Here is a 25,073-nt window from a genome sequence, read left to right as displayed (position 1 = left end):
CGGTTGTGCTTTGATGTTCATTCCAGACAGGTGACGTTCACAGGATGGCGACGATAGCGTTGACCATGCCGACCAGGGTGGCGGCGACGCCAACGAACCAGCAGTTGGATCGATGCGGCTGGATCGCGTTCGCGTACATGTACGTGTGCAGGCAGCGCGACACTGTGTACACGATGAGTGCGCCTGCGTGCACGACGTCGTTGTTGCCGGCCAGGATGCCGCCGCCGAAGATGAAGAGCGCGAACGGGATGGACTCGAGGTCGTTCGCGATGATGCGTTGCCAGCGGTGAACTTCCTCGCGCGCCTTGAACACGGCCTTGTCCTTCGTCTCGGCCAGTCCGTAGTTCTGCTCACGCCCTTCGGCCATCGGGAGGAGGATGTCTTCGGGCGGACGACTTCCAGATTTGAAGGCCTTGGGGCCTTGGATGAATGTGACGAGCAAGAACTTCAAGTACAGCACGGAGCTGCATGCAATGTACAGCTTCACGTTCGTCTCCACCATCTTGTCTGCGTCGTAGATCGTGTGGGGTGTGAACTCGAGCCGTCAAACTAAAATCTGAACGTCGAAGGCTTCGAGCGTGTTGCAGCACAACTTTGATATGTCCCGGAGGTATGATTAGTTGTAGGCCGCTGAGCTTACAAACGAGGATTATGGAGTCAACCTTACCGACACGCGAGCGAACAATCCAGTTATTTGCCAGCTCACACGCCCAATAGTAGCAAACGATTGTTGGGCACAAGCACACATACTCGTAAGCACGGTGGATTGGAACTAATCAGACCAACTGCGGGGCGTATCGACGCAATCAAGCAGTGGAGCAAAACGTAACTGGCGGCTCGAAACTTAGGATGCAATGCAATGATGTTCGCGTAACCAGTTGCTTGATAATGCAGACAAAATAGTGCCTGTGACGCACAATACTGAGTGTCTTTTTCTCAGCATTTTAAAAACATGTCCACCTGCTTCCAAGCTTACGGTAGAGTATCTGCAATGTTTGCCATCGACGACCCCAAACGACTTCGGCACTGTATGGATGTCACACAATCAAGCACCACTTAGCTCGCAGTTTGCCGATTTAATACGGACGGTGTGCTTGCCGACGTTCCTGTCAGTGACGTCAAGTCGCCCGCAAGCAACCCAGCAATATGCGAACGCCACTTCGTGGAATAGCTTTTATTATAACAAAAGAAACTCAATAAACCGTGCATCTATGAAACGCAAGATTTCCCTCCACAAACCACGTTGCATGGCGCTCGCTAAGAAGCCCTTCAACCACCTTATCTTTCATTAATTTCTCGCTGATTGCAGTCCGCTTCGCTTGAGCTGTCTCTTCGCCACCCTTCGTCCATGCCTCGACACTTTTCAAAGACCAACCATTAAGACCTCGGTTTTCGTTATCTTCCACGTCCAATGTCTCTCCAATTTGGAGAAGCCTGCTGCTGCTCCTCTGAACGCTGGTACTTGAGGAAGCCACCGCAGGGCTTCGCAAAATACAATACGATATTGATTTGGTGCTCCAGTCTTCACCAATTAATAATGATGTTATTTTCTTATTGTTTTCCACTAATACGTCCATCACATTGACGAAGTAAACCTGCTGAAGTGAAGGACTGAACGATACGAATATGCGAAACAGAGATAAGTTTATCCTTCCGCGTGGTACGCCTGTGCTATATTTCCTACTACCTATACCTTTTGGTGGCGAAAAAGGAAATGTTCATATCAACTATGTATGGATTTCTGCAGCAGGCTTTGATTTTTTATTGCGCCAAATTGAGGACGGGGGTCCAGTAAGTTATTCAAGTAAGATACTGCGAGATATTATTACGGCCATTGGAATTTGCTTAGCCCCGCTTGAATCAGCATTGCTGCCAACTAGGGCGAAGAAAGTAGTAATGAGCGAGGTTAAGTGCATCGTACTTGATCAACAAAAGAATGGGGTTGTACTGCCCGGAAGAATGCAGACTGAACGCTGTCCCTCTAACAACAGCGGCAGGATTTAGCTGCAAAACGCCAGGGTAGATCCAAGAAAAAATACGAATCAAACCCAGCAGGTAATGCGCAGCGAGCTACGTGCGATTATACACTGCCCACTTGTATCTTGCGATCTAAGCTGTTGTGAGTAGATTCAATCAAGGAGTTGAGTCAAACTAAGTTTGACTCAACTAGATGAGGGCTGACTGAGCAGCTCAAGGATGCCGAGGGATCGATTCAATTTTATTTGAAGGGGGGAGGGGGGACAAAATTTTGAGCACCAAAGAGTCGTTATTCAGTCATTCGGGAGTTCCTGCTTTCCCGAGCACACGCCCTATCCATTACAAAGGATCGCCGTCGACAGCTGCGATGAAGCTTTTCTGTTCTATTCGACCGTCCTGAGTGTGATTGTGCTGCTTTTCAGCAGTGTAACCAGCATCAACCCCGAGTGCTCCGACGTCCACCATATATTCGCTCGGGGCAGTGGAGAACTGCCAGGACTGGGAACTTGTGGAGGACCGCTCGTGAGCGGAATCACTTCGAACATTGCCGGAATGAGCGTGTCCTCATACGTACCACGCCTCTATGACGCAAATGAGTGCCGACCCGGGTGCGACGGACATGACCAACCACGTCATTGTGGTGGCTGAGCAGGGTCTTCGTCTTCGGCGGGTACTCGCAGGACTTAAGACTACAAGCGCATTCCAAGTTTGTTGGCACACAAATGACTCGGGCGAGGTTTATCATTAATGGTAGCCCCAGGGATCCTATAACACATTAATGAACGGCACAGGAAACACCCATACAGCAGCCAGAAAAATACCCCCACACATGAATATTGCACTCGACATACAAACCATCACCAAGGACTGAAAACACGGACACCGTCAATTCGAAGTTGCAGTTCCATCAGCAGCGAGGCTGACACAGCTCCACCTAGAACAGCCACTCGGGTCGAAAAGCCAGGAGCGGCTCGAGGTACACCTTCTTGGATGAATACAGTTGTGATCGTTGGTAGTGAAGTCAATAAGCATAAAATTGCAGCACGAACCAGTGACTTTGAGTGGGTACACTCATTTAAGGCTAGCATCCGTTCGATGGGGTACTTTCCTCTATGGCTAACTTGAAAGAATAATCATGGTCTCCATATACGAGTAAAGCATACTGATAGTTTTTCTCGGGCTGCAGGTTTGTGACCGAACAGTGCGGCATTTAACTTGGAGCTCGGGGCGTATTTGTAGCCGTGCGACTTTTGGCAGCCCCATTTCGACCGCCTTTGAATGCAGCCGAAGTATGTATCACTGAATCGCACGCTTCAAAACGAGGGTGGCGATTGTTTCTGGTACTTTTCTGGAACCCGATCAACCAAATTTATACTTCGAAGTACATCCAAGTCGACGAAACCCATCGATTTGCAAGTTTGTGTCAGCAGCTCTCGTACCGCAATATGGCTGCCATACGACCAGAATTTAGACAGGAGACTTTGCTTCATTTTTCGCCAATTGTTTGAGGGCAACAAGCCACTCCTTGTAAATTTGTCCCATGCTCTCGACTGCCTGCGGTGGTCCGCGAAGATTATTCTTCGAGAAATTAATCACGTCTTTAACTGTTTTTTCCGTCCACAAACCACTTTGATACGCATCACGTCTTGTTAGTACTTGGTCGACTCGAACGCGTTCCAGTAATTTCGCGGCGGCTGCGGTCTTCTTTTTTTGGTTCTGCCGCCTTGCCAGCCTTCGTCCAGGGAATGTGCGCCTTTACGTCTTTCAGAGATACACCTCGGTCATCACAGTCGTCCATATCCAATGCTTCGTTAGTTCGGAGAACCCTACTGTTGCTTGCCTGGTCGCTGGGACTTGACAGAACCAACACAGAACCAACTTAGCAGTGGTGATGGCGCCTCAAATGCCATTGCACCGCTAGATTCAATAGCACCTGCGTGTAAGTGCAAAACAAATGCGTGATGACAAACATTTGCGATTCATTAGCACCACCAGTTAAACGAGCGACTCCATTTCAAGTAATGGAAAATAAACACGATCGATTCCTTCCAGTTCGCCGTGAATTCAGCAGCGGGAATATAAACACCATAGACCGCAGTTTCCGAAAAATCAAATCCTGCGAAGTAAATAGCGTAAGGACATAAAATTAAAATATGTTCAAAACGTCTGGATCGCGTTTTCTGCAGGGTTGTGGAAATATAGATTGTTTATTGATTGAGAGCCCAGATCTTGAACAATCAATTATTGCAATCTCAGCAATCTACAAAATATTGCAATCTATAACCTTCCTCTGGCGAGGTGCATATCTATTCATTTGGTCTTGTAACTGCACAGAGCTGCTAAGCTTCAGAAATGTTGAAATTTTGAATGTTTTGGTCTTATATTCATCATGTTAGCTTGTGCCCCAACAAGCCAAAATTCCCCTCGTCTCGCATTCTGAAGCAGCAAAAAAATCAAGAAAAGCTAGCTGGTAGCTAAGATCGGTTCTCTGGACTTGCGGCTGATTATTTCTCTGCCAGATTGCAACTGAAGCCGTGCGCAGGGGTCAACAAGTAGAATGGGGGATTGTGATTGCCGATTGCGATCTCCACACAATCAATTATTGTGATCGACAATTTTGGCAATATTACAATAGCGATCATATTTTCCACAGGCTATATTGATCGATAAACAAATACCCAGAACACATTTTGTGGTATCCATAAAACAACTTGTTGCTGAGCATCCAGTGCACGCACATCGACGACGACTACGGACTACGTACTACCGAGCAGAGACAAAGAAATGTAGCTCTTGAGTCTGTTCGACATCCATTATCCACGCAAAGCTCTCGCGCCTCCCTTTACCAAGGCGGCAGCTTGTTGGGCCGCTTTGGTCACGCTGCCGTCCATCGGGTACGTGATGTGCGCCATGGTATTAAACCCGTTCGCGCACACGGGGTCGCCAAAGTTACAGAACTCAATCGCCTTGGATCCGTACAGTTGGCTTGCACGCTCGATGGTCTGTCCCATGAGTTTGAGCGGGTTACCGAAGGTCACGATGGCCTTGATACGTGGCGCCAAATTCTCCGGGATGCTTTGTCCAACACCAAGCATCGTCTTAATGCCGATCGAGATATCGGTGACGCTGGCGCCCTGAGAGTAACCACCCAAGACGAAAACCGTGTTAGGACACTGCTGCGCCACCGCGACAACGTGGTTGGTCATGTCCGTCGCACCCGGGCCGGCACTCGTTTGCGTCACGGAAGCGAGGTAATTGACAGCGTATGAGGACACGCTCATGCCGGCGAGGTTCGAGGTGATTCCGCTCACGAGCGGTCCTCCACAAATTCCCAGGCCTGGCATTTCCCCACTGCCTCGGGCGAATACAATGTGGACGTCGGAGCACTCGGCGTTGACGATGGTTGTACCGCTGAGAAGCAGCATAACTGCACTCAGGATAGTCGAACAGGCTAGAGAAAACTTCATCATAAACTGCGATGCTTTGTGGTAGCTGGGGCTTTCTCGAGACGAGAGAAAAAGTCGAATGCCAGATTAACGGAGCTCTATCTCCCACAAGAACGACAAGAGTCGTAGAGGTGGGTGGTTTGCCACCCCTTGAAGACCAACAATCTGCCTGCATGTGTATATTAAGTCGATTCGTTTTCGCCAGGTGATGGTACACAGAGTCATGCCTCTTGACCGAGTTGCCATGTACGCCAGGATGTTTGGCCGCAATCTTGGATTAAAAGAGATCTTATGAGGGTATGTACTCTAGCAATGCAAGCTTAGGCCCAACAGACGGTCAAAGGGTGGTAACTGAGGTCAACTTACAAATCAATTAAAGACGCACGGTCTTATCCCGCCGCTGCTTGTTTCAAAGATCCTAGTATCGTTGAAGCGCACCAGGATGGCCACCGCAAAACAGGCTGTTAGCTGACGACAGCAGGCTGATGAAGTCGAGTCTCGTTGCTGCACCTTTAACTCAACGTTACGACAGACCCTTAAAGGCGCCTAAACTAAAAATATGAAATCTGTATGCTGGGGTTGCACCCCCAGACCACCACAAATACCGCGTCGCCCTGCTCCCGCGCGGGTTTGCTGCCGCTACGCGACTTCGCGACTGCTCACTACAGCGACGGACAGAATGCCACCGCAGGAGCTTCCACTGTAAGGGTGGGTGGTTTTAGGCGTATTTAAGGGTGCTATTGCGATGTTGACATAAAGGTGCAGTAACGAGTTCGGATGAAGTCATGGGGTGCTGGCTTACTCGTCTGCTACTCTTCGCAGCTGGCTTGGGGCACCAACTTGGTGCTACCAACATGTTCGCAGTTTGTATAAGGTGACGTTCCCAGTAGACCATCAGTGATAGTCTATCACTATCTGCTAAGGTCTGGCTACCATCCGAGACTGCCAGATTTTGATTATACAACTTGATGTCAAACCTTTGATCATTAAGGTGGTTCCAGCTCAATATTTGTACAAGTACAACCCAACCTAAGATTTCCAAGATGAGGCCATACCACCTAGTGTCCATTCTATTGAATGCAGGCGGGTACAGTGAACACTCTTGTCCTCCACAATTTCAGCCCGCAATCACTGCCACCGCGATGAGTTCGGCGTTTCAAAAAAAGGAGATAGATTTCCCCCCTTCATAACGCTTTAAAGCATGACACCAAGCGCTTGATATCGATGCGAGTCACAAAGTTTGAGCGACCCCGATAACGAGGACCACGAACGCATAGTCTCAAAACAATAGCACGAACGTCTAGGTTCTCTATTCCCACTGACACCAACAACTCTTTTTGCAGACTGGGCTGACAACTATCGTCTTCCCACATACATGCACTACGAATCATTTACACGTATGTGATGGTGCTGGGCGAGTAGTTGCAGAGCTTGCCCTTGGGACCCGCGCCAGCCTCGTCCGGCTCGCCGCCCGAAGTCGTGCCGTCCGACCACGAGCACACGTTGATCTTCTTGCCCTTGATCTTGATGTTCGAGATCGTGGCTTCGTCACCCCAGTTCTCGTTCACCGTGACCAGACTCACGCGGCCGTCGACGGCGTACACGTTCTTGACGTTCACCTTTTGACCCTTGATGCCGCACGTGCCGCACGAGCGGTAGAGCTTGCCGAAGTCCTCGACGTAGAAGCCGTCGATGGAGACGGTGCCGTAGCCGTTGTGCTGGACAACCTTGTCGGTGGCCGAGCGTGCGCCGCCGCCGATCACCTTGGTCACGCTGCTGGCCGAGCCACCCTTGATGCTTAGTGCGTCCTCACACACGTCGTCCCACCACACGTTCTGGATCGTGCATCCGCTCTGCTCGCAGTGCACGCCCTCCATTTGGTCCTGTCCGATGATGACGTTCTTGAGCGTGCCACCGGGCTCGACACGGAACACGGCAGTCTGCCAGCCGCTCTCCCGTTGGCCGGCACACTTGATGTTTGAGCGCTGGTACGTTTTCATTTTGCCGTCGAACACCTCGCCGCTCTTGACGACGTAGGGCTCATCGAAGAATTCGTCGCCCTGACTTTTAGGCCAGGCACCGGTAGGCATGGCACTGCCCTCCGAGCGCATCGACGCACCCGAAGCGATGGCGGCTGCGGCGACGAGCGCGACAGAGATGAACGAGAATGCGTGGACCATGGTGCGGAAGAGTTAGATCAGCTCTTGTGGGAAGTAGTCGACTGCTTGGTTTGTCGCTTGGTGCGCAAGTTGGAAAATGAACGACAACGACTGTGCAGAGTTTCACGGTGTAGTGTTGGCTGCAATGAGTCCGCCAAGTTTTGCAGTGTACATACCAGGGGGCGCAAATCTCGTTAATACTATCGGTGTCGTCACGCAAAAAGACTCCAGGATGCCAGATGCTAGCGACATAAGATCGGGGCAAGCAATGTCGATGCCTGTACATGCAGACGAGCGAGACGATAACGATTCTGTCAGTTGTCTGCTCGTATAAATGTGGCTAGGCTGGTCCTGGTTGTACAGCATCCGACGAGTGTTATCGAGACACCATTACTACCGACGAAGAAGAGTAGCGATCGCGATGGATGTCCATCCACCACTACGGCGGTGTCTCCGATTTCGAGCTACGCCGTCGCGTTGCAACTTGCACGATAGGTACTGTACTGTACATGTACCGCCTGACCTGGCGAGCGTGCCACGCTGATGTGCACCAGGCGACGGCATGTGTACACGAACACCACGAGCTGCACGAAAAGTTTTCGTCGAAAACGGTGGGTCACGTAGCGTTGAGCAACAGAAAGGACGAACGGCGGAATGGCGCGGTCGGAATGTACACAACTACAAGAATTATAAGGCCGCTAAGATTCCCTCGTGAAAGAGAAGAATTGAAGTTGGGCGGTATTATCTCAAGCGACACCCCAGCACAGCCGCGCTACAAGTAACGGGAACTTACTACTGAAATACGGCAAGCTGTATGTACCAGCATCTGGCCGAGAAACACCGTAATATATTGTACAAGTGGTACGCAGCGTGAAATTGATGTTTGAGCGCCTTGGCATTGAGTTTGTCCGTCTTCATGGAGCAGTTTTATTGTCTGAGAAAACGGAATGTGAGGCATGCCTCAAGAAACTAGGTCACTTAGTTGATTACTGCCTATGCAGTTTTTGACTTGAGTTTATTACTAAAAAGTTAATTTGGCGGCAACTGCGATGGTCAGTGCATGTACAGTACATCTACTAATAATGTCGTCGCAGCGACAACCACGTGCGAGAGGGAGTGGACCGCTCCCTCTCGCACGTGGATGTGCTCCGGGCGGTAGCGATACTGTAGCGTAGCGATCGTACGGTACAAGACTTGCACTCGCAAACCATCGGGTCCTCGCGAAAGAGTCGCCACAATCTGAGGCGATTTGAGTAATGTCGAATCTGCAGACGTGATATTTTATTACTACACGTACTACCATACTTCGGCGAACTTGGGGCAGGACTGTGTTGAGCAAATGGCCCCAATACACCAGCTACTGTTTGGGTTCGCTCTAGAAAGTTGTGCTTGCAGGTGAACGGTGGTAATTAAATCAATGATAGTAGCTTCACGACAAGGAAAACAAAGTTGAAATGCTATAATAATTGAAGATAAATAAAGGTGAACACGTCAAACAAATTATAATAAGCCAATGTCGGGACAGTACGAAATATAAAATAAATTATGTTTAGCTTAACATATTTTAAAATATTTTATTGAATTAATGATGTCTGGAATATGATATGCAATGATGGAGTACATATTAGAAATTGAATCAACCATCATTCCTGTGGATACAACACCGACATCCACACCACACAATATTGTGCGTTTTTTTCTTGTCGCTCGTTTTGAAGAATGAATTGTGTGCTCAGCGAGAGAAATGTAGACGCTGGGACGTGGGACACAGCGACAGGACCTCCTAAATAACATTTTCAAGACAATAATTTCGCTAAATTTATTGATCCATGATACCATATGATATTAGAGAACTGTAGTTTTTGGAACTATTTCGGGTTTTGGAGCTATTTGACAAAGCTCGAAATACAAACTCCTTGGAGTTACTGGGGTACCCAATAGCTCAACTGGAGTTAATTATTGGACTATCTGCCGGAATTTTATCCGTAATTTATTTCCAGATTATTTGGAATTTATGTAGCTCCAACTCCCACTAAAGTTCTCTATTACCACTCCGTTTCAGAATACTTGTCCTTTTTTGCTTAAGTGCTTCGGATTTGTCAATATTTGCCTAAAACGACTACGATTTGTCTTAATAGAACGCAGGCGCTCTGACGGTTTGAATGGTGGGTAGACCTTCACAGAGCTCTCAAAATTGACAGCGTGATGGCCTCAAAGGAGCTTTTGCACCCGAATCGTCCACAGATGTCGCCCAGCCTTCCCCTCGTACCTCAAATCTCAGCTATGAATGTCAAACGAATCAGGAGAGAGCTTACAGTGATGTACTGGGAGTTGCCGGATGAGATGCTTAACAGTATTTTCCTGAGTTTGCTGTGCGCAATGGAGTTATGCATTCGCGGAGGAGGGGAGAACACATACAAGGTCGCTCACATGGCAAAAGCGAGGCTTCGCCGGGAGGGAAGACTTCCTTTATGCATCCCCTGCTCTGACCATACAGTCTCGGTTATACGAACAGTAGCTAGCGTAAACACAACTGGTCATAGTTAAACCAAGTATATTTGGCGACAAGTTGAGGGGTGACAAGTATTCTGAAACGGAGTGGCACTTAGCTTTGAAATGCCTATTATATTAATATATGTTTGAAAAAAATTCCATGCAAAATTACAGAGAAGGATTACAATTTCAAGTAGTACAAATTTATGTTCTGTTATGTAACAATATCATTATTTATGTCAAGCATTTTTTCCCTTCATCTCATTATTGACTGTGATTTCATGACTTTCATAATTATCAATGCCATATTCGGAGGGTTCAGACTGAAACTTGTCTTTGCTATTGGCAAAAGCAAGCTTCAATCCTGGTTGTCCGTCGGTCTACATGTACAATAATAACGCCGTGTTGGTGGCACTCACTGGCCCTCCCAAATTCTATTATTAGTTAACATTTTTTCACCTCATCCATCCATTGACTATGGCCAAACACCCAGGTTCTCTATTCTCTTTTAATTAACTTACAATTTTACTAGACACTGTCACCAAGCGGCGACGGAACATTCTATGTTGCGGTCAATGTTGCTGTCGCGTGCAAGTCCATCCAGGCTTACTCGTACGTGATAGTGCTGGGCGAGTAGTTGCAGAGCTTGCCCTTGGGACCCGCGCCAGCCTCGTCCGGCTCGCCGCCCGAAGTCGTGCCGTCCGACCACGAGCACACGTTGATCTTCTTGCCCTTGATCTTGATGTTCGAGATCGTGGCTTCGTCACCCCAGTTCTCATTCACCGTGACCAGACTCACGCGGCCGTCGACGGCGTACACGTTCTTGACGTTCACCTTGAGATTTTTGTAGCCGCACGTGCCGCACGAGCGGTAGAGCTTGCCGAAGTCCTCGACGTAGAAGCCGTCGATAGAGACGGTGCCGTAGCCGTTGTGCTGGACAACCTTGTCGGTGGCCGAGCGTGCGCCGCCGCCGATCACCTTGACCACACTGCTGGCCGAGCCGCCCTTGATGCTGAGTGCGTCCTCACACACGTCGTCCCACCACACGTTCTGGATCGTGCATCCGCTCTGCTCGCAGTGCACGCCCTCCATTTGGTCCTGTCCGATGATGACGTTCTTGAGCGTGCCACCGGGCTCGACACGGAACACGGCGGTCTCCCAGCCGCTCTCCAACTGACCGGCGCACTTGACATTGGAGCGCTGGTACGTTTTCATTTTGCCGTCGAACACCTCGCCGCTCTTGACGACGTAGGGCTCATCGAAGAATTCGTCGCCCTTACTGGTAGGCCAGACACCGGTAGGCATGGCACTGCCCTCCGAGCGCATCGACGCGCCCGAAGTGATGGTAGCTGTGGCGGCGAGCGCGACAGAGATGAAAGAGAATGCGTTGACCATGATTGTCGACAAGCGAGATGTGATGTTCGGCTGCAAGCTTGGTTTGTCGCTTGATGCGGAGAACGGAAGTCGGAGAATGGGAAGTAAACGGCTCTGTTGACTTTGCGGTGTAGTGACGACAGCTCGCGCCCCTCGCGTCGGTGCCATCGGCTTCCATCGCAAATCCTGCCGTTTCAAGCTGCGTCGCCAAGCTTAGACTCCGGGATCCCAGATGCTGGCAAACATAAGATCATGGTAAACACGGATTGGAACTGTAGACGCGTAGATTGATGACGATTACATGCAGTGCTCCGTGGTACAGCGAGGCGACGCCAGTAGGGCTCTTATTAAGGCAGGTGCTTGCTGTTCGCCGATGACGCTGGTCAACTGAGTAAGCTTGTTGAAGATTGTTGCATTCTCGACTAAAGGGACGTACACGTAGCACAGTGCTGAATGGGTTTATTGGTGTAGGGTGTGTCTAATTTTACGCCCACGCTAGCTCACGCGTACATGTACATATACATGGACGATTCGACTTGTGCATCGTTGCAACCGCCTGACCTGGCGAACGTGCTGCGCCGATGGGTACCAGATGCTGACTACACCAACACCACAAGTTGGCGGACGAAAACGGCGGCGGCATATCGCAAATCAAAGGACGGAAGATGGTCGCTCTTTTGCTTTTGTGCCATCATTTCGGCTCGCTGCGGGAAAACTCAGCACATCAGACAAAAATGCAGCGCATGATGCTGCATTCTTCGCAAGTATCGTACATTTGGGTGAAGAGAGTGCCGGTAATTGTGTTAGCGCCGTTGCTTCTGGAGTGGCAATGTCGCTCTACGAACCACACATGGCTAGCTGGATGCACGCAACAGCCGGCCAAGGTGGGCTAGATGTGCTGCCTGTGTCATACACGCACCAAACGTGAGCTCAGCATCTGGCTCAGACGTATCCCGTCCAGTACCGGTACGTACGAAGGTGAGCTCTACTACGCCTGGAAGGCTTGCATACTTGGAGTCGGTCCAGTCTCCTTCCTCGACTGGTACAACATCACCAGTTCGTTGCGGTCGTCACTCCGGGCTACGGATAACGTGAGCACTCAGTAATAAACCAAATTAGTCGATTAATGCCTGCAGTTTAGTTGATTCGAGTCCATTACACACTAAGCGATTAATTTGTCGACAAACTGCGATGGTCGAAGAGTGTCGCCCCAACGTAAGTGTGCTGCGCTAGACATGCACTCGCAAAACATCGGGTCTTGGGGAATAGTCAATAGGTTGCTGGCTTGTTTAGAAATGTGCCCCAATTTTAAACGGACAGGGTCGCCATCGACCAAGGCATCCCACAAACATGGGACTCTTAATTAGCTTAAAAATGGTGGATGCATCCCCACAAAATAAATTAGTTCGAAAACGCTGTTGTTGGAGGCGAACAGGTCGATGGCGACCCTGTCCGTTTAAAATTGGGGCACATTTCTAAACAAGCCAGCAACCTATTGACTATTCCCCAAGACCCGATGTTTTGCGAGTGCATGTCTAGCGCAGCACACTTACGTTGGGGCGACACTCTTCGACCATCGCAGTTTGTCGACAAATTAATCGCTTAGTGTGTAATGGACTCGAATCAACTAAACTGCAGGCATTAATCGACTAATTTGGTTTATTACTGAGTGCTCACGTTATCCGTAGCCCGGAGTGACGACCGCAACGAACTGGTGATGTTGTACCAGTCGAGGAAGGAGACTGGACCGACTCCAAGTATGCAAGCCTTCCAGGCGTAGTAGAGCTCACCTTCGTACGTACCGGTACTGGACGGGATACGTCTGAGCCAGATGCTGAGCTCACGTTTGGTGCGTGTATGACACAGGCAGCACATCTAGCCCACCTTGGCCGGCTGTTGCGTGCATCCAGCTAGCCATGTGTGGTTCGTAGAGCGACATTGCCACTCCAGAAGCAACGGCGCTAACACAATTACCGGCACTCTCTTCTACCCAAATGTACGATACTTGCGAAGAATGCAGCATCATGCGCTGCATTTTTGTCTGATGTGCTGAGTTTTCCCGCAGCGAGCCGAAATGATGGCACAAAAGCAAAAGAGCGACCATCTTCCGTCCTTTGATTTGCGATATGCCGCCGCCGTTTTCGTCCGCCAACTTGTGGTGTTGGTGTAGTCAGCATCTGGTACCCATCGGCGCAGCACGTTCGCCAGGTCAGGCGGTTGCAACGATGCACAAGTCGAATCGTCCATGTATATGTACATGTACGCGTGAGCTAGCGTGGGCGTAAAATTAGACACACCCTACACCAATAAACCCATTCAGCACTGTGCTACGTGTACGTCCCTTTAGTCGAGAATGCAACAATCTTCAACAAGCTTACTCAGTTGACCAGCGTCATCGGCGAACAGCAAGCACCTGCCTTAATAAGAGCCCTACTGGCGTCGCCTCGCTGTACCACGGAGCACTGCATGTAATCGTCATCAATCTACGCGTCTACAGTTCCAATCCGTGTTTACCATGATCTTATGTTTGCCAGCATCTGGGATCCCGGAGTCTAAGCTTGGCGACGCAGCTTGAAACGGTAGGATTTGCGATGGAAGCCGATGGCACCGACGCGAGGGGCGCGAGCTGTCGTCACTACACCGCAAAGTCAACAGAGCCGTTTACTTCCCATTCTCCGACTTCCGTTCTCCGCATCAAGCGACAAACCAAGCTTGCAGCCGAACATCACATCTCGCTTGTCGACAATCATGGTCAACGCATTCTCTTTCATCTCTGTCGCGCTCGCCGCCACAGCTACCATCACTTCGGGCGCGTCGATGCGCTCGGAGGGCAGTGCCATGCCTACCGGTGTCTGGCCTACCAGTAAGGGCGACGAATTCTTCGATGAGCCCTACGTCGTCAAGAGCGGCGAGGTGTTCGACGGCAAAATGAAAACGTACCAGCGCTCAAACATCAAGTGTGCCGGCCAACGGGAGAGCGGCTGGCAGACTGCCGTGTTCCGTGTCGAGCCCGGTGGCACGCTCAAGAACGTCATCATCGGACAGGACCAAATGGAGGGCGTGCACTGCGAGCAGAGCGGATGCACGATCCAGAACGTGTGGTGGGACGACGTGTGTGAGGACGCACTCAGCATCAAGGGCGGCTCGGCCAGCAGTGTGGTCAAGGTGATCGGCGGCGGCGCACGCTCGGCCACCGACAAGGTTGTCCAGCACAACGGCTACGGCACCGTCTCTATCGACGGCTTCTACGTCGAGGACTTCGGCAAGCTCTACCGCTCGTGCGGCACGTGCGGCTACAAAAATCTCAAGGTGAACGTCAAGAACGTGTACGCCGTCGACGGCCGCGTGAGTCTGGTCACGGTGAATGAGAACTGGGGTGACGAAGCCACGATCTCGAACATCAAGATCAAGGGCAAGAAGATCAACGTGTGCTCGTGGTCGGACGGCACGACTTCGGGCGGCGAGCCGGACGAGGCTGGCGCGGGTCCCAAGGGCAAGCTCTGCAACTACTCGCCCAGCACTATCACGTACGAGTAAGCCTGGATGGACTTGCACGCGACAGCAACATTGACCGCAACATAGAATGTTCCGTCGCCGCTTGGTGACAGTGTCTAGTAAAATTGTAAGTTCATTAAAAGAGAATAGAGAACCTGGGTGTTTGGCCATAGTAGTAGTCATTGCATGAAGGTCCGTGAGTGCCATTAACATGGCGACGTTGTAGTCCGAGCAACCAGCAGAATTGAGGCTTGATTGAGACAAAGCCTTCTTCAATAGCAAGATCCTTCGGTAAAGAGTCTTCACCATGCCCACGTCCCAGCTTCTACATGTCGACTCCCTTGGTTAGCATACAAGTCATTAGACCTCGAGGTCAGAAGCTGCCTACCCTGCACGGTAGGGCCTAGTTGCCCAAGCACAACCTTTGTTCCCTTTTCCGCCTGCTACTGATCGAGAGCACCATGACGATGACACGAGCTCAGCTACTCCCTTTATTCCACTACGGCTAGCACAATACGAAAGATTCCGAGTTGGACGATCGGATTCTGATTAAATGGGCAGATCGTGATTTTCGTGCAGTGAAAGTGACGGTAAAACTTGGTACGCGGTACCCAAGCGCCTGGAAGTTGTCCAAAATGACGTGGTCCACGTCTTTATCTTCGTCACTATCAGGCAATAATGGACCGAAGTGATGACGCGCGCGCTTGCTCGCGCGTAAACTCTCCAGCTCCTGGAGCTGTAAGAAACCCCGACGAGCATTGCGCCTCTCTTCCGAGGCTTCCTCGGGACGAAGAGAGCTCGAAGTCGGGCCAGATCGGGCTGAAGAAAGCGAGGATCGGGTGCTGGGAGTGAGTGGTGCGAGCCATGATGATCGGTAGCGAGATGGGATTTTGAAGAATGACATGCAGCGACTGAGTGAAAAGCAGAGAGAATTCGCGCGATTCGTGCACGCACGAAGGAGCCGACCAAGTGAACGACTGATCATATCTTCTCAGCTCTTTCAATATCAATCCCTTGGTAAGCTCTCGGCCGAGAGATGAATACCCTAACATGTCGCACCTTCGTTTTCCCTGATTGCACAGCTCACCGCGTAGTTGTCAAATTCTGATTTGGAGGTCTATTCTTCGAGGCCGGCGACATGGTTACCTCCCAAATGGGTCGTATACGGAACTGATCGGTTTTATGATCCGACGGATGTCGCACCGATGATCGGGTGTGGGATCGGGAAACTAGGGATGGAGAGTGGCTTAGGGCAGGCAGTGTTGGGTGCTGAATCAGTCGGGAAGTTGCGTCAAAGGGCTCACGTGACATGGAGGAAGGTGCTAGTGCGGTCGGGAAGGACGAGGAGGTGGGGGCCGCGGTGGTGGATAGCAAGGGTGCCTCTCGAGCTGAAAACGTAGCAGAAGTACCTGAAGATGGCGACAGGCAAGCGGCTCGGCCAGCTGAACTCACCGGCAGCAGCGCCCCGAGACGTGCTGAGCGTACGACGTGTTTCTTCAAGGGGTACAAGTACACTCGCGCTTGGGCTTCTTCGAGGAAGATAGTTTATCGGTGTTCTAAGCATCGAGCGGGCTGCTGTGGCAAAATGGAGTTTACGATTGCATCAATGGGCTACTCGTGCGTCCGAACGCATACTTGCAGCGAGACAGTTGTAGCTAGCTCCGTCGCCAACGTAGAAGCTGAAATGAAGGCACAAACTGACCTATTAGCGATTGAGCATGTTGCATGGCCTGTGCGTCGAGTCTGGGAGGAGCTCCAGCGCCGCTTCTACTCAGCGGACAATCCTGATGTCGTGCGCGGCTTGTCGGAGCAGCAAGTGATACGGCGCGTGCACCATGCAAGAAACCAGCATTATTCGGGCAACGTACACGGCTCTATCGAGATCCCACCGCTTTCGCTAGCGCTCAACGAGGCAGTTACGTTTTTCCAATTTCACTGTATTACACCAAACCGTGACGACCTGACTAATCCTACGCGTCTTCTGGGTTGGGCGCACCCTGCCTTGGTGGCACTCTTACGCTACCATGGCACGACGCTATTCGTTGATGGGACGTTTCGTTGTGTCCCGAGTGGCTACGCGCAATGCGTCGTGTTCATGGTACATGATCGCGCATCTGGTGTGTTCGTACCTGTATTTTACGTTCTGAGCACTTCCCGAACGGCCGATTGCTACTGGGATATGATACATTTCATCGTTCAAGCTACTGATCAGCAAATTGAACCAGCAGAAATTGTCTGCGACTTCGAGGTCGGCTTGATGGATTCGCTCCAAACACAGTTTCCTAACGCAATTGTGTTGGGATGTCTGTTTCATATGAAGCAGGCACTCCGTCGCGCAATGAAGCGCTACGCTATACCAGAGGATGAGTGCATCATTGCCATGACGCGTGGTGCGTTAGACACACTGACTGTGATTCAGCATGATCAAGTTGAACGGGGCATTAAGTGGGTAAGGCGTGAGATCAAGCGGCGATGCACTATAGCTGGGGTGGCCTATTCTGTAGGAAAATGGAGAGAGTTCTGGGGATATTTTGAGCGCACATGGCTTGAACAGTATTCCATTGAGGTGTGGAATGTGTTTGGGCTGGACAACGAACTGATCGCGAGGACTAACAATCCTCTCGAGCGGTTTAACCGCGAGTTAAACAGTAGGTTCCCGACGCCGCATCCGTCTATGGCGACATTCGTCACGGTGATTAAGACGATCTCGCACGAGTATGTGCGTCGTATTGCCACGTTCCTCGTGGTCGTACCCGACGAGTTGCTCGCGAAGTAATCCAGCTTCCCGAAGCCATCGACATTCCTGCCGACATTGGGACCGACGAGGAGATGGCTGAGGAGGTGACTCCCTCCGACACCGCCACTGGTTCAAGCACCACTATCACACTATAGATAGTGTTCGGTAGCTACTAGCACGTTCCTATAATGCAGCAACTTCCCCAATACACACTTGCTTCACCGTCAAATCGTTCAGTTCACATGCCTGATCCGCATTCCTGATCGTGAGTCGGTATACGAACCAAAATAAATTCTTCCGGCGACAAGAACAAGCAGCGCAAAGGTGACCGAAAGCGTGAAGTTTTACGTGGCGTGCACGTCGGTGCTGTATCCCAAGTTCCTGATCGCTTCGATGATCGAAGGCTCCGAGAAGTTCGCCACGGACCGGAGGATACGAAGCTCACCACAGCCAAGCACAAGCAGACCTTCGGCGAAGACAAGACCAGCGATACCAACACACTGGAGGCTGCCTAGCGCTGGGGCAATATCGTCATGAACGACCTGGAATCCAGGTCGTTCATGACGAAGATGAGAAGCTCGAACGGAATAGACTCCAACGTGCACTATCGCGCGATGGTCGCGCTCACGGCGGCGCGCAGCTTGTGATGCGCTCGCTGGGTCATGGCGTGGGCGTGGTGGCTATGCTGGTCAGCCTGGGCAACGCCGTTAACGCCATCCTGTAAGTTTCTTGAAGGCGTAAGAGCAGAAGCCTCCACGAGAGCTCATAGCTTACGTTTATTGATCAGAGCGTTGCCAACGAATGATAAGGATCGCTACAATATGAACACTCTCCATGAAGTGTTCGTGTTTGTTAGTCGTTGCTAGTCTTGCTTTGCTTCTGGTGCACTCAACCAGCATATTGATTGCATTCGAGTCGAGTCGTCACGCGCTAGAATTCGGAGACTTGCTGCCTGCGACGTTGAATGCAATGAGCAGGACCCTCTCTGCTCCTTGAGGATACATGTACCACCGCGCGTGGAGACGCGCGGTGGTACATGTATCGTGGTGGCAATTTGCCACTGGCAAAGCTCCATCGTCTAAAACGCCGCCGAGCTCTCAAGCAGAACTCAAAACCCGCACCAGCATGACTGCGTTGGTGGCGCTCAATGCAGCCGTGAAGACGTACTCGACGTGCTCGCTGATCTTGTTCATCAAGTTCTTCATCACGGTATCGATCCAAGGCGGCAAATCCTTCGCCGCCGGCGCGCGGCCGCCTGAAGACAACGGTCTCCTGGGCCAGGACGGCGTTCCTGCTCAAACCTACGGCCTGCTCGAGGACGACAAGCCAATCTCGGAGCAGCTACGGAACGCTCGCGCCGAGGACTTCCGCTGGAAACGGGTGGTGCAGAATGACCTGGAGACGATCCCGCTGGGTCTGCTGGTCTTCATCGGCTCCGTGATCGTCGGCGGGCAAGAAGAGACCAACTGCGTGCTCATGGGCGTCTTCACGGCTGCCCGCATCACACACACCTTTGCGTACGTGAACCAGAAGCAGCCGCACCGTGCGCTGCTCTGGACTCTTGGTCAGCTCTGCGTGCTTGCTAGTGGTTTCAACGGCTTCATCTCGTTCCTCATCTAGGTCACGTACTGCACGCACGTTGATGCGGCTTGCGAGAAAAGTATACACTTGAATTACACGTTCACTTCTTACTTAGTCTTGCTGGTGTCAAATCTGCAGCAGCGCGTGAATTGCTTAGAGCACTGTGTTCTCGAGTTGGTTCATGTCCTCCTCGATGCGGGTATCGACCTTGAGGTGGCCGTGCTTGGTCATCAGCGACGCCTCCAGCAGCTTCATGGCCACGAACGGGTTCTGCGCCATCTGCAGCATGCTATTGCAGAAGTCCACCTGCGACTCGTGCTGGAACACCTGGCCGTGCTTGAAGTGAAACACCTTGTCGTACTGGATCGCGTACTCCTTCCCGATGAGCTGCTGGGCCAGCTCCTCGTCGTCGATGATGCGCGGGAAGAACTTCTCCAGCGTCGCGCGGCTCACTCGGAAGTGCGCCGTAGCCTTGGCCAGGATCTGGATTGCTGCATCTCTCGACAGGTTTTCGTTGATAACGACAATGTCGTGCACGAACACGCGCATGGATGTATGGCCCTCGGTGCACACCTTGTACTGGTTCAGGAACAAGTCGACGCCCCGGAATTCAGTGCAGATGACGTCTTTCCTCATAATTCCTCGAAGGAACGACTCGGCGAGTTTGGACTGCTCGGGGTGGGTCAACGGGTCGAAGCCGTTGGAGAAGTGCACGTAGAAGCCCTTGGTGAGGTCGATGGCGTGCGCCACCGCGTTGGTGCGTGCGCTGACCATGGCCGAGTCCAGAAGCAGTCGCCGCTGCTGCAGCGCCTCGATCTCCATCTGCATGGCCCGCACTTCACCAAGCAGCATATTTCTGTCCTCCTGCTCTTCTTCCTCGTTCTCCTCTTCCTTCTGGTTGTCCTCTCCATCTTCATGTCCGCTGTCGAGCTCGAACTCCGGTTGTTCCTTCTGCGTCCGGCGCTTCGCTGCGCTGGCCTCTCGCCTGACCATCTTGCAGCTCCGCGACTTGCCTCGATCTCGCGGTCGGCGCGGGCCGATGACCTTGGGCCTCGTAACCAGCGCCGTCGAAGCGCCCGCATCGCCGCCCTCTCGCGGCATCCAGGAGCGCCGCCGCCGGTAGGCCGCCTCACTCTGGAACAGCATGTGCATCTCGCTGCGATACTCGGGGCTGACCGGGGTGGGATGCGTGCGACGTTGACGGCAAAACCGGAAGTGGCGCGAGGCACGGCGGGTCGTTACCCTGGTGCTGCCTATCTTGAGTATTGTCAAGTAGTGTCAGCATTCTTCCGACGTCAAGCGGTACTGGAAACGCTGCGTGCGCTACCCTGTCACCCCGAGTCTTCTAGAGTCGCCCATGGACATCCTGTTGATTTGCTTCCGGGTGCACGGTGAGCTGGACGGCAGTCTCTGCAATCGCCTTGTGTCGCCCTTAGACCCGCAGAGTTCCCACCCGAGTCGCTTCCGGGCACCGCTTGATGCCGCCGCAACCTTTACGCGCCAGAAACGGCGCTGCTAACGTTGTTTACAGCGCCCCGCGTTGACACAGGCCCGCGGCAATACAGGAAAACTTTGGGGACGACACGCAATTCTGTTTCGAGCACCGAACGCCGCCGGCACGGGGGTCAACTCGAGTCGCTCCGCTTACATCAGGTCAGCGCCATTCCGACGCGCGGATTAAACTAATGCCCTGGCGTGGCCAGCGACACTCATTTCCACCCACCACGACGCTGGCCACGCACATGAAACTTCTACAAGACTCTTCTCTATATTCTCTCGGCCGCACACAGCCCAGCTCCACACTGGCTGCAGTCAGGCAAATATCGCACGCGCGGGACTCAGCTAGACATCGTGCGCGTGCTGACAGACACACTCTCGTATCACTCGATATCGTCCTCGACGTGGGGACGGCGCTTTTTTGAACGCGAGCTCGATCCGGACTTGCGGCTGCTCTTTTTCGACGAATTCTCCTTGGGGCCGTCCTCACTCTCCCTCTTTTTGTGCTTGTGCTCCTTCTTGTGCTTGTGCTTGTGGCGTTTCTTCGAGGAGCTCGAGTCCGCGTCGGCGTCGTCGTCCACAGGCGCGGATGCCGCCGGCAGCATCCGCATCGCCTCCTCCTGTGCCTTTCGAATTGCCTCCATCACGTCCGACGTACCGAATGACGCCTCCGACGCTGCAACGCCGGTCGCCGGCGCGGTGAAAGGATCGTTTTCCATTCCATCCCAGCCTGATGATTTGTCCAGCGCGGCATTCAGCTGACGCAGATCCTCCTTCTGCTTGCGCCTGCGTTCAGATCTGCTTTTCTTGCTGATACTGTAGCTCGCGAATCGATCCTGGTCGTTTTCTTCGTCCTCATCGTCATCGCTCGACTCCACCACCACTGTTCTTCTGCCGCTTTTACCTTGGTTTGCCGGCGGCTCTGAGTAACTCGGCGGGGCCGCGTCCTCGGAGTCGCTGCCACTCTCGTTCAAAAACGCTTCCAGGTCGTTGCTGGGCACGACAGTGGAGAAGTCAGGCACTGGCGCAGGAGAGGGCGTCGTCTGAAGATCCGATATATGCACGGCTGCCTCGTTGGCGCCTTCGTTGTGACCGCTTGCATGTGCGATTGAAGCCAACGGTACCACACTCTGTCCCGGCATCGGCAGTGAAGCCTGCAGAGCAGACAAAGACAGGAGGTCACCAGATTCCTCGAGGTTTCTCTTGTGGTAGTGCCCCATGCCTTGGCCCTGGAGCAAGTTTTCTTGGTTGAAAGCATCCACGGATGGCGGAGCCACAGAAGTAGACGGCGGTGATGCTTCAGGAATCGGCAAGGATGCTTGAAGCGATGTCAGCGACAAGGATGTAGAGCCGCCCTTCTTGTCTTCGTTGCTATCGCTCTCGTCATCACTCATGACTACATCTGGGCGTTGAATTGCCGGACTGCAAGCTGGAGCAACCTGGAGCACCGGTTCGTCCGCTACAGTATCCTCTTCTGGAAGTGCTTCGGACGTATCATTTTCTCCACTGTCGTTGTCATCCTCGAGGAACGACTTCAATTCGTTAGAATTGCTATCCAGGCCAACCTCATCATCATCGCCGCCACCAACCACCAAAGCTTTATGAGTTTCCTTCACGTTGGAAAGGTCTTCTATAGACCCTTGGGAAGGATCCATCAGCTCCTGCTTGGTATCGGCACCATGTTTAGTGTTTGCTGTTCTCAGAGTGCTGTCTTCAAGCGAGTTCTCCTCAGTTGTGGTTGGCGCAGCATTGCTAGCTTCCATCACGTTTTCCTTAAATGCTGATGTGGTATCATCCGGCTCACTGGAGGCGTCTGCATCATTGCTGAACTGCTTCGCACTCTCCTGCGTAGAAACTTCCGTGGTCACTTGTTCGTGGGTTGGCACTACAGCGTCTTCTGTCCCCGCCAATTCGGGTTCTTCGCCCGAGGACACACCGAGGTGCATTTCATTTTCAACTCTCCGAGGAGGCGACACGGCTTGAATCATTTCCGGCTTCACGGCTGCGGTAGTGTTCTCGGTTTTGTGTCTTGGGCTCGAATGTCGAATCGACGAAGCCAACGGAGATGTAGGCGGAGATGCAGGAGGTGTCGGGGCAACAGGACCGCCAGTAGCACTCGTTGGGCTAGGCGACTGGTGTTGTGATGCTCCTCGAGATGTGCCTAGAGCGTCCTTTGCTGGGCTGCTCGGCTGCGGACGCACTGGGGACCCTGTCCTGCTTCTTTGAGTCGGTCGTGATAATGACTTTGGCGGGTGTGGCGATGGCGGGGACGGTGCCGACGACGTAGGCGGTCTTGGCATTTGTTGGCCAGTAGAGCTGGCCTGTTTGGTGGCGATGTTTCGAGGTGATTTTTTGCGAGATACGTTTGCCTTTCGCCTGCTCTGAGTTCTTGTTTCGTTATCATCCGAATCCGAATCGGAGTCGAGAAAGCGCTGCTTGTGGTAAACGCCACCGATACTCGCCTTCATTGCTCCGTCTACCGGCGCCACCACTACATCCTCATCATAGTCTCCGGCATCTTCATCACTCTCATCCTCGGAATAGAAGTGATCCAAATCACTCATACGGGCTTTTGGTACTTGAAAATCTTCAAGGTGCATCACTTCCTCGACCGATGCTTTCCGAGGACTTGGACTAGCTTTCACAGCCGCAGAGGTATCACCATTCCGTCTTTCTGGTGACACAGGCTTCTCTTCAATACTCATAGAAGCGGCTTCCACGACACTGTCCGGGATCGATGTCACGCTTTCCTTGTGCTCGAACTTCAACGGCGGGGCTGCCTGAATTACAGCTTTACTGTTTCTTGCAGGCAAATCTTCTGCGTCAACAGGCTGTGGCAATTCCTGCGCTTGTTGAGCCGATGTCGACTCCGTAGTGGTCGTCGTGGCCTCCGGTGCAGGTTTCGGTGGTGTGCCCGCGCCATCTCTCTTATTAACGACGCTTACATCGTCATCTGCGCCTTCTTGCTGCGTCGCGGGCGTCGCCTGATTGCTTGCCCTGGGAGATATTCTGACCGAATCAGTTCGTGACACAGCGGGTGGCGTGTTTCCGTTACCAGAGCCACGTCGTCCCGTGCGTATATCTGAGCCAGTGGCCTTGATATGCTCGACGTACTCGGCATAGCGCTGCTCACTGATGGTGGCCTGCACGTCGTGCTTGAGGTGTGCAAACTCGCCCTCCACAATGCGCATCTGCTGCCTGATCGTGGCCAGCTTCAACTGCAAGAACGGGATACCAAAGTACTGGTGCAGCGACTTCAGCCCGTAGCAGTTCAGCAGCGAGCACTCAAAGTACAGCAGTTCAGTGGGTCGCCTCCACTGCTGATGCTGCGGTCTATCACTGGAGCCGTACAGCAGCTCCTCGATATCTTCCTTGAAAATCTTCCGCTGCGCGCCCTGGTCTCTGAAGTTGCCCAGCACCAGCGTCGGAATGTGCACGGGGACGCTGTCCAGCTGCTGCTTCACGTACTCGAGCGTGTCCCACCTGGTCACGTCCAGCAGGAAGATCACGCCGTGAGCTTCATGGTACACGTCCACCGTCGAGGCGTCGACAATGGCCACCGAGTGGGTCCCGTTCTGCATGGCAGCAGCCGCGGCGGCCGCCGCAGCGGCAGCGTCCGCCGACAAGCTGCCTCCGCCCTGCAGTCCTCCGTGCTCGGCACTGGGGGCCCTCGCAGCGCCCTGAGACGCCGCGGGGCCGTCTTCGGCGTCTCCTTCGGCGTCCACGGGCACGAAGCCGCGGTCCACGACGTCCCAGACCTCGCAGCGCACGTTCTCCTCCAGGTTCTGGCGGAAACTCCAGTTGATGGCGGCCGACTGCAGCTGCGGCGTGGACTGGTGCGTCTCGGGGATGGGCTGGCCCTGCAGCCGCTGGAAGAGCGACGTCTTGCCCGTGCCACGTGCGCCGCGCAGCAGCAGCTTCATGTTGTACGTGATGCCGCCGCGCACGCGCCGTCGGATGGCCTTGTCCATGCGCTGGATCGTGCGCTCCTTCCTGGGGTTGCTAGGGTTTACCGCGCTAGGGTTTGCGCCCGCGAGGCTCGCGCTGCTGCTGGAGCGGCGCTGCACGGGCTGCGGCGACGGCGACGGCGACGAGTTGAAGCTCTGCGCGCGGCGGGCGGCGCCCCCCGTCGGCGTGTACGGCGAGCGCGCGGGCACCGCGCCCGAGCTCTGCGGGCTCAGGTCCTCGGCGGGGCGGCTCACCTCGTTGCCCATGTGCGTGCCCTAGAGTGCGGAATCGGGGGATGCGGTGGCATGGCAGAGTGATGGTCGATGTGGTGTGGCGCACACCACCTGAACTTCAACTTGCCGGATC

General features: G+C 52.9%; 7 protein-coding genes across 8 annotated transcripts; 1 reads left to right on the top strand and 6 right to left on the bottom strand.

Moving 5' to 3' along the window:
- Positions 1–37: 37 nt before the first annotated feature.
- Positions 38–502, bottom strand: IUM83_08749 (Membrane-associated, eicosanoid/glutathione metabolism (MAPEG) protein; the record flags this gene model as incomplete). The annotated part of the gene is made up of 1 exon (XM_067933142.1): positions 38–502. One exon carries the CDS (start codon positions 500–502, stop codon positions 38–40), a length of 465 nt encoding a protein of 154 aa, XP_067794076.1.
- Positions 503–4,790: 4,288 nt separating this feature from the next.
- On the bottom strand, positions 4,791–5,444 carry IUM83_08748 (cutin hydrolase; the record flags this gene model as incomplete). Its single annotated transcript, XM_067933141.1, has 1 exon — positions 4,791–5,444. The coding sequence occupies one exon, from the start codon at positions 5,442–5,444 to the stop codon at positions 4,791–4,793; it is 654 nt and encodes a 217-aa protein (XP_067794045.1).
- A 5,237-nt stretch (positions 5,445–10,681) lies between these two features.
- IUM83_08747 (pectate lyase) lies at positions 10,682–11,470 on the bottom strand (the record flags this gene model as incomplete). Of its 2 annotated transcripts, none has more annotated exons than XM_067933139.1 (1): positions 10,682–11,470. In XM_067933139.1, one exon carries the CDS (start codon positions 11,468–11,470, stop codon positions 10,682–10,684), a length of 789 nt encoding a protein of 262 aa, XP_067794218.1. The 2 variants fall into 2 exon arrangements, with proteins under 2 accessions (XP_067794218.1, XP_067794217.1); XM_067933140.1 differs by having other exon boundaries at positions 10,682–11,380.
- A 7,336-nt stretch (positions 11,471–18,806) lies between these two features.
- IUM83_08746 (Membrane-associated, eicosanoid/glutathione metabolism (MAPEG) protein) lies at positions 18,807–19,301 on the top strand (the record flags this gene model as incomplete). Its single annotated transcript, XM_067933138.1, has 1 exon — positions 18,807–19,301. One exon carries the CDS (start codon positions 18,807–18,809, stop codon positions 19,299–19,301), a length of 495 nt encoding a protein of 164 aa, XP_067794185.1.
- Positions 19,302–19,415: 114 nt separating this feature from the next.
- IUM83_08745 (ATE1 protein) lies at positions 19,416–20,414 on the bottom strand (the record flags this gene model as incomplete). The annotated part of the gene is made up of 1 exon (XM_067933137.1): positions 19,416–20,414. One exon carries the CDS (start codon positions 20,412–20,414, stop codon positions 19,416–19,418), a length of 999 nt encoding a protein of 332 aa, XP_067794054.1.
- A 728-nt stretch (positions 20,415–21,142) lies between these two features.
- On the bottom strand, positions 21,143–22,747 carry IUM83_08744 (GTP-binding protein Parf; the record flags this gene model as incomplete). Its single annotated transcript, XM_067933136.1, has 1 exon — positions 21,143–22,747. One exon carries the CDS (start codon positions 22,745–22,747, stop codon positions 21,143–21,145), a length of 1,605 nt encoding a protein of 534 aa, XP_067794216.1.
- Positions 22,748–23,700: 953 nt separating this feature from the next.
- IUM83_08743 (GTP-binding protein Parf) lies at positions 23,701–24,973 on the bottom strand (the record flags this gene model as incomplete). The annotated part of the gene is made up of 2 exons (XM_067933135.1): positions 23,701–23,756; positions 23,815–24,973. The coding sequence occupies 2 exons, from the start codon at positions 24,971–24,973 to the stop codon at positions 23,701–23,703; spliced, it is 1,215 nt and encodes a 404-aa protein (XP_067794214.1).
- Positions 24,974–25,073: the final 100 nt, after the last annotated feature.

Source organism: Phytophthora cinnamomi (assembly GCF_018691715.1).
Source record: "Phytophthora cinnamomi strain GKB4 chromosome Unknown Contig26, whole genome shotgun sequence".
Lineage (NCBI taxonomy): Eukaryota > Oomycota > Peronosporomycetes > Peronosporales > Peronosporaceae > Phytophthora > Phytophthora cinnamomi.
Note: the sequence above shows the minus strand (reverse complement) of the source record. Positions and strands in the feature narration are given on the sequence as shown.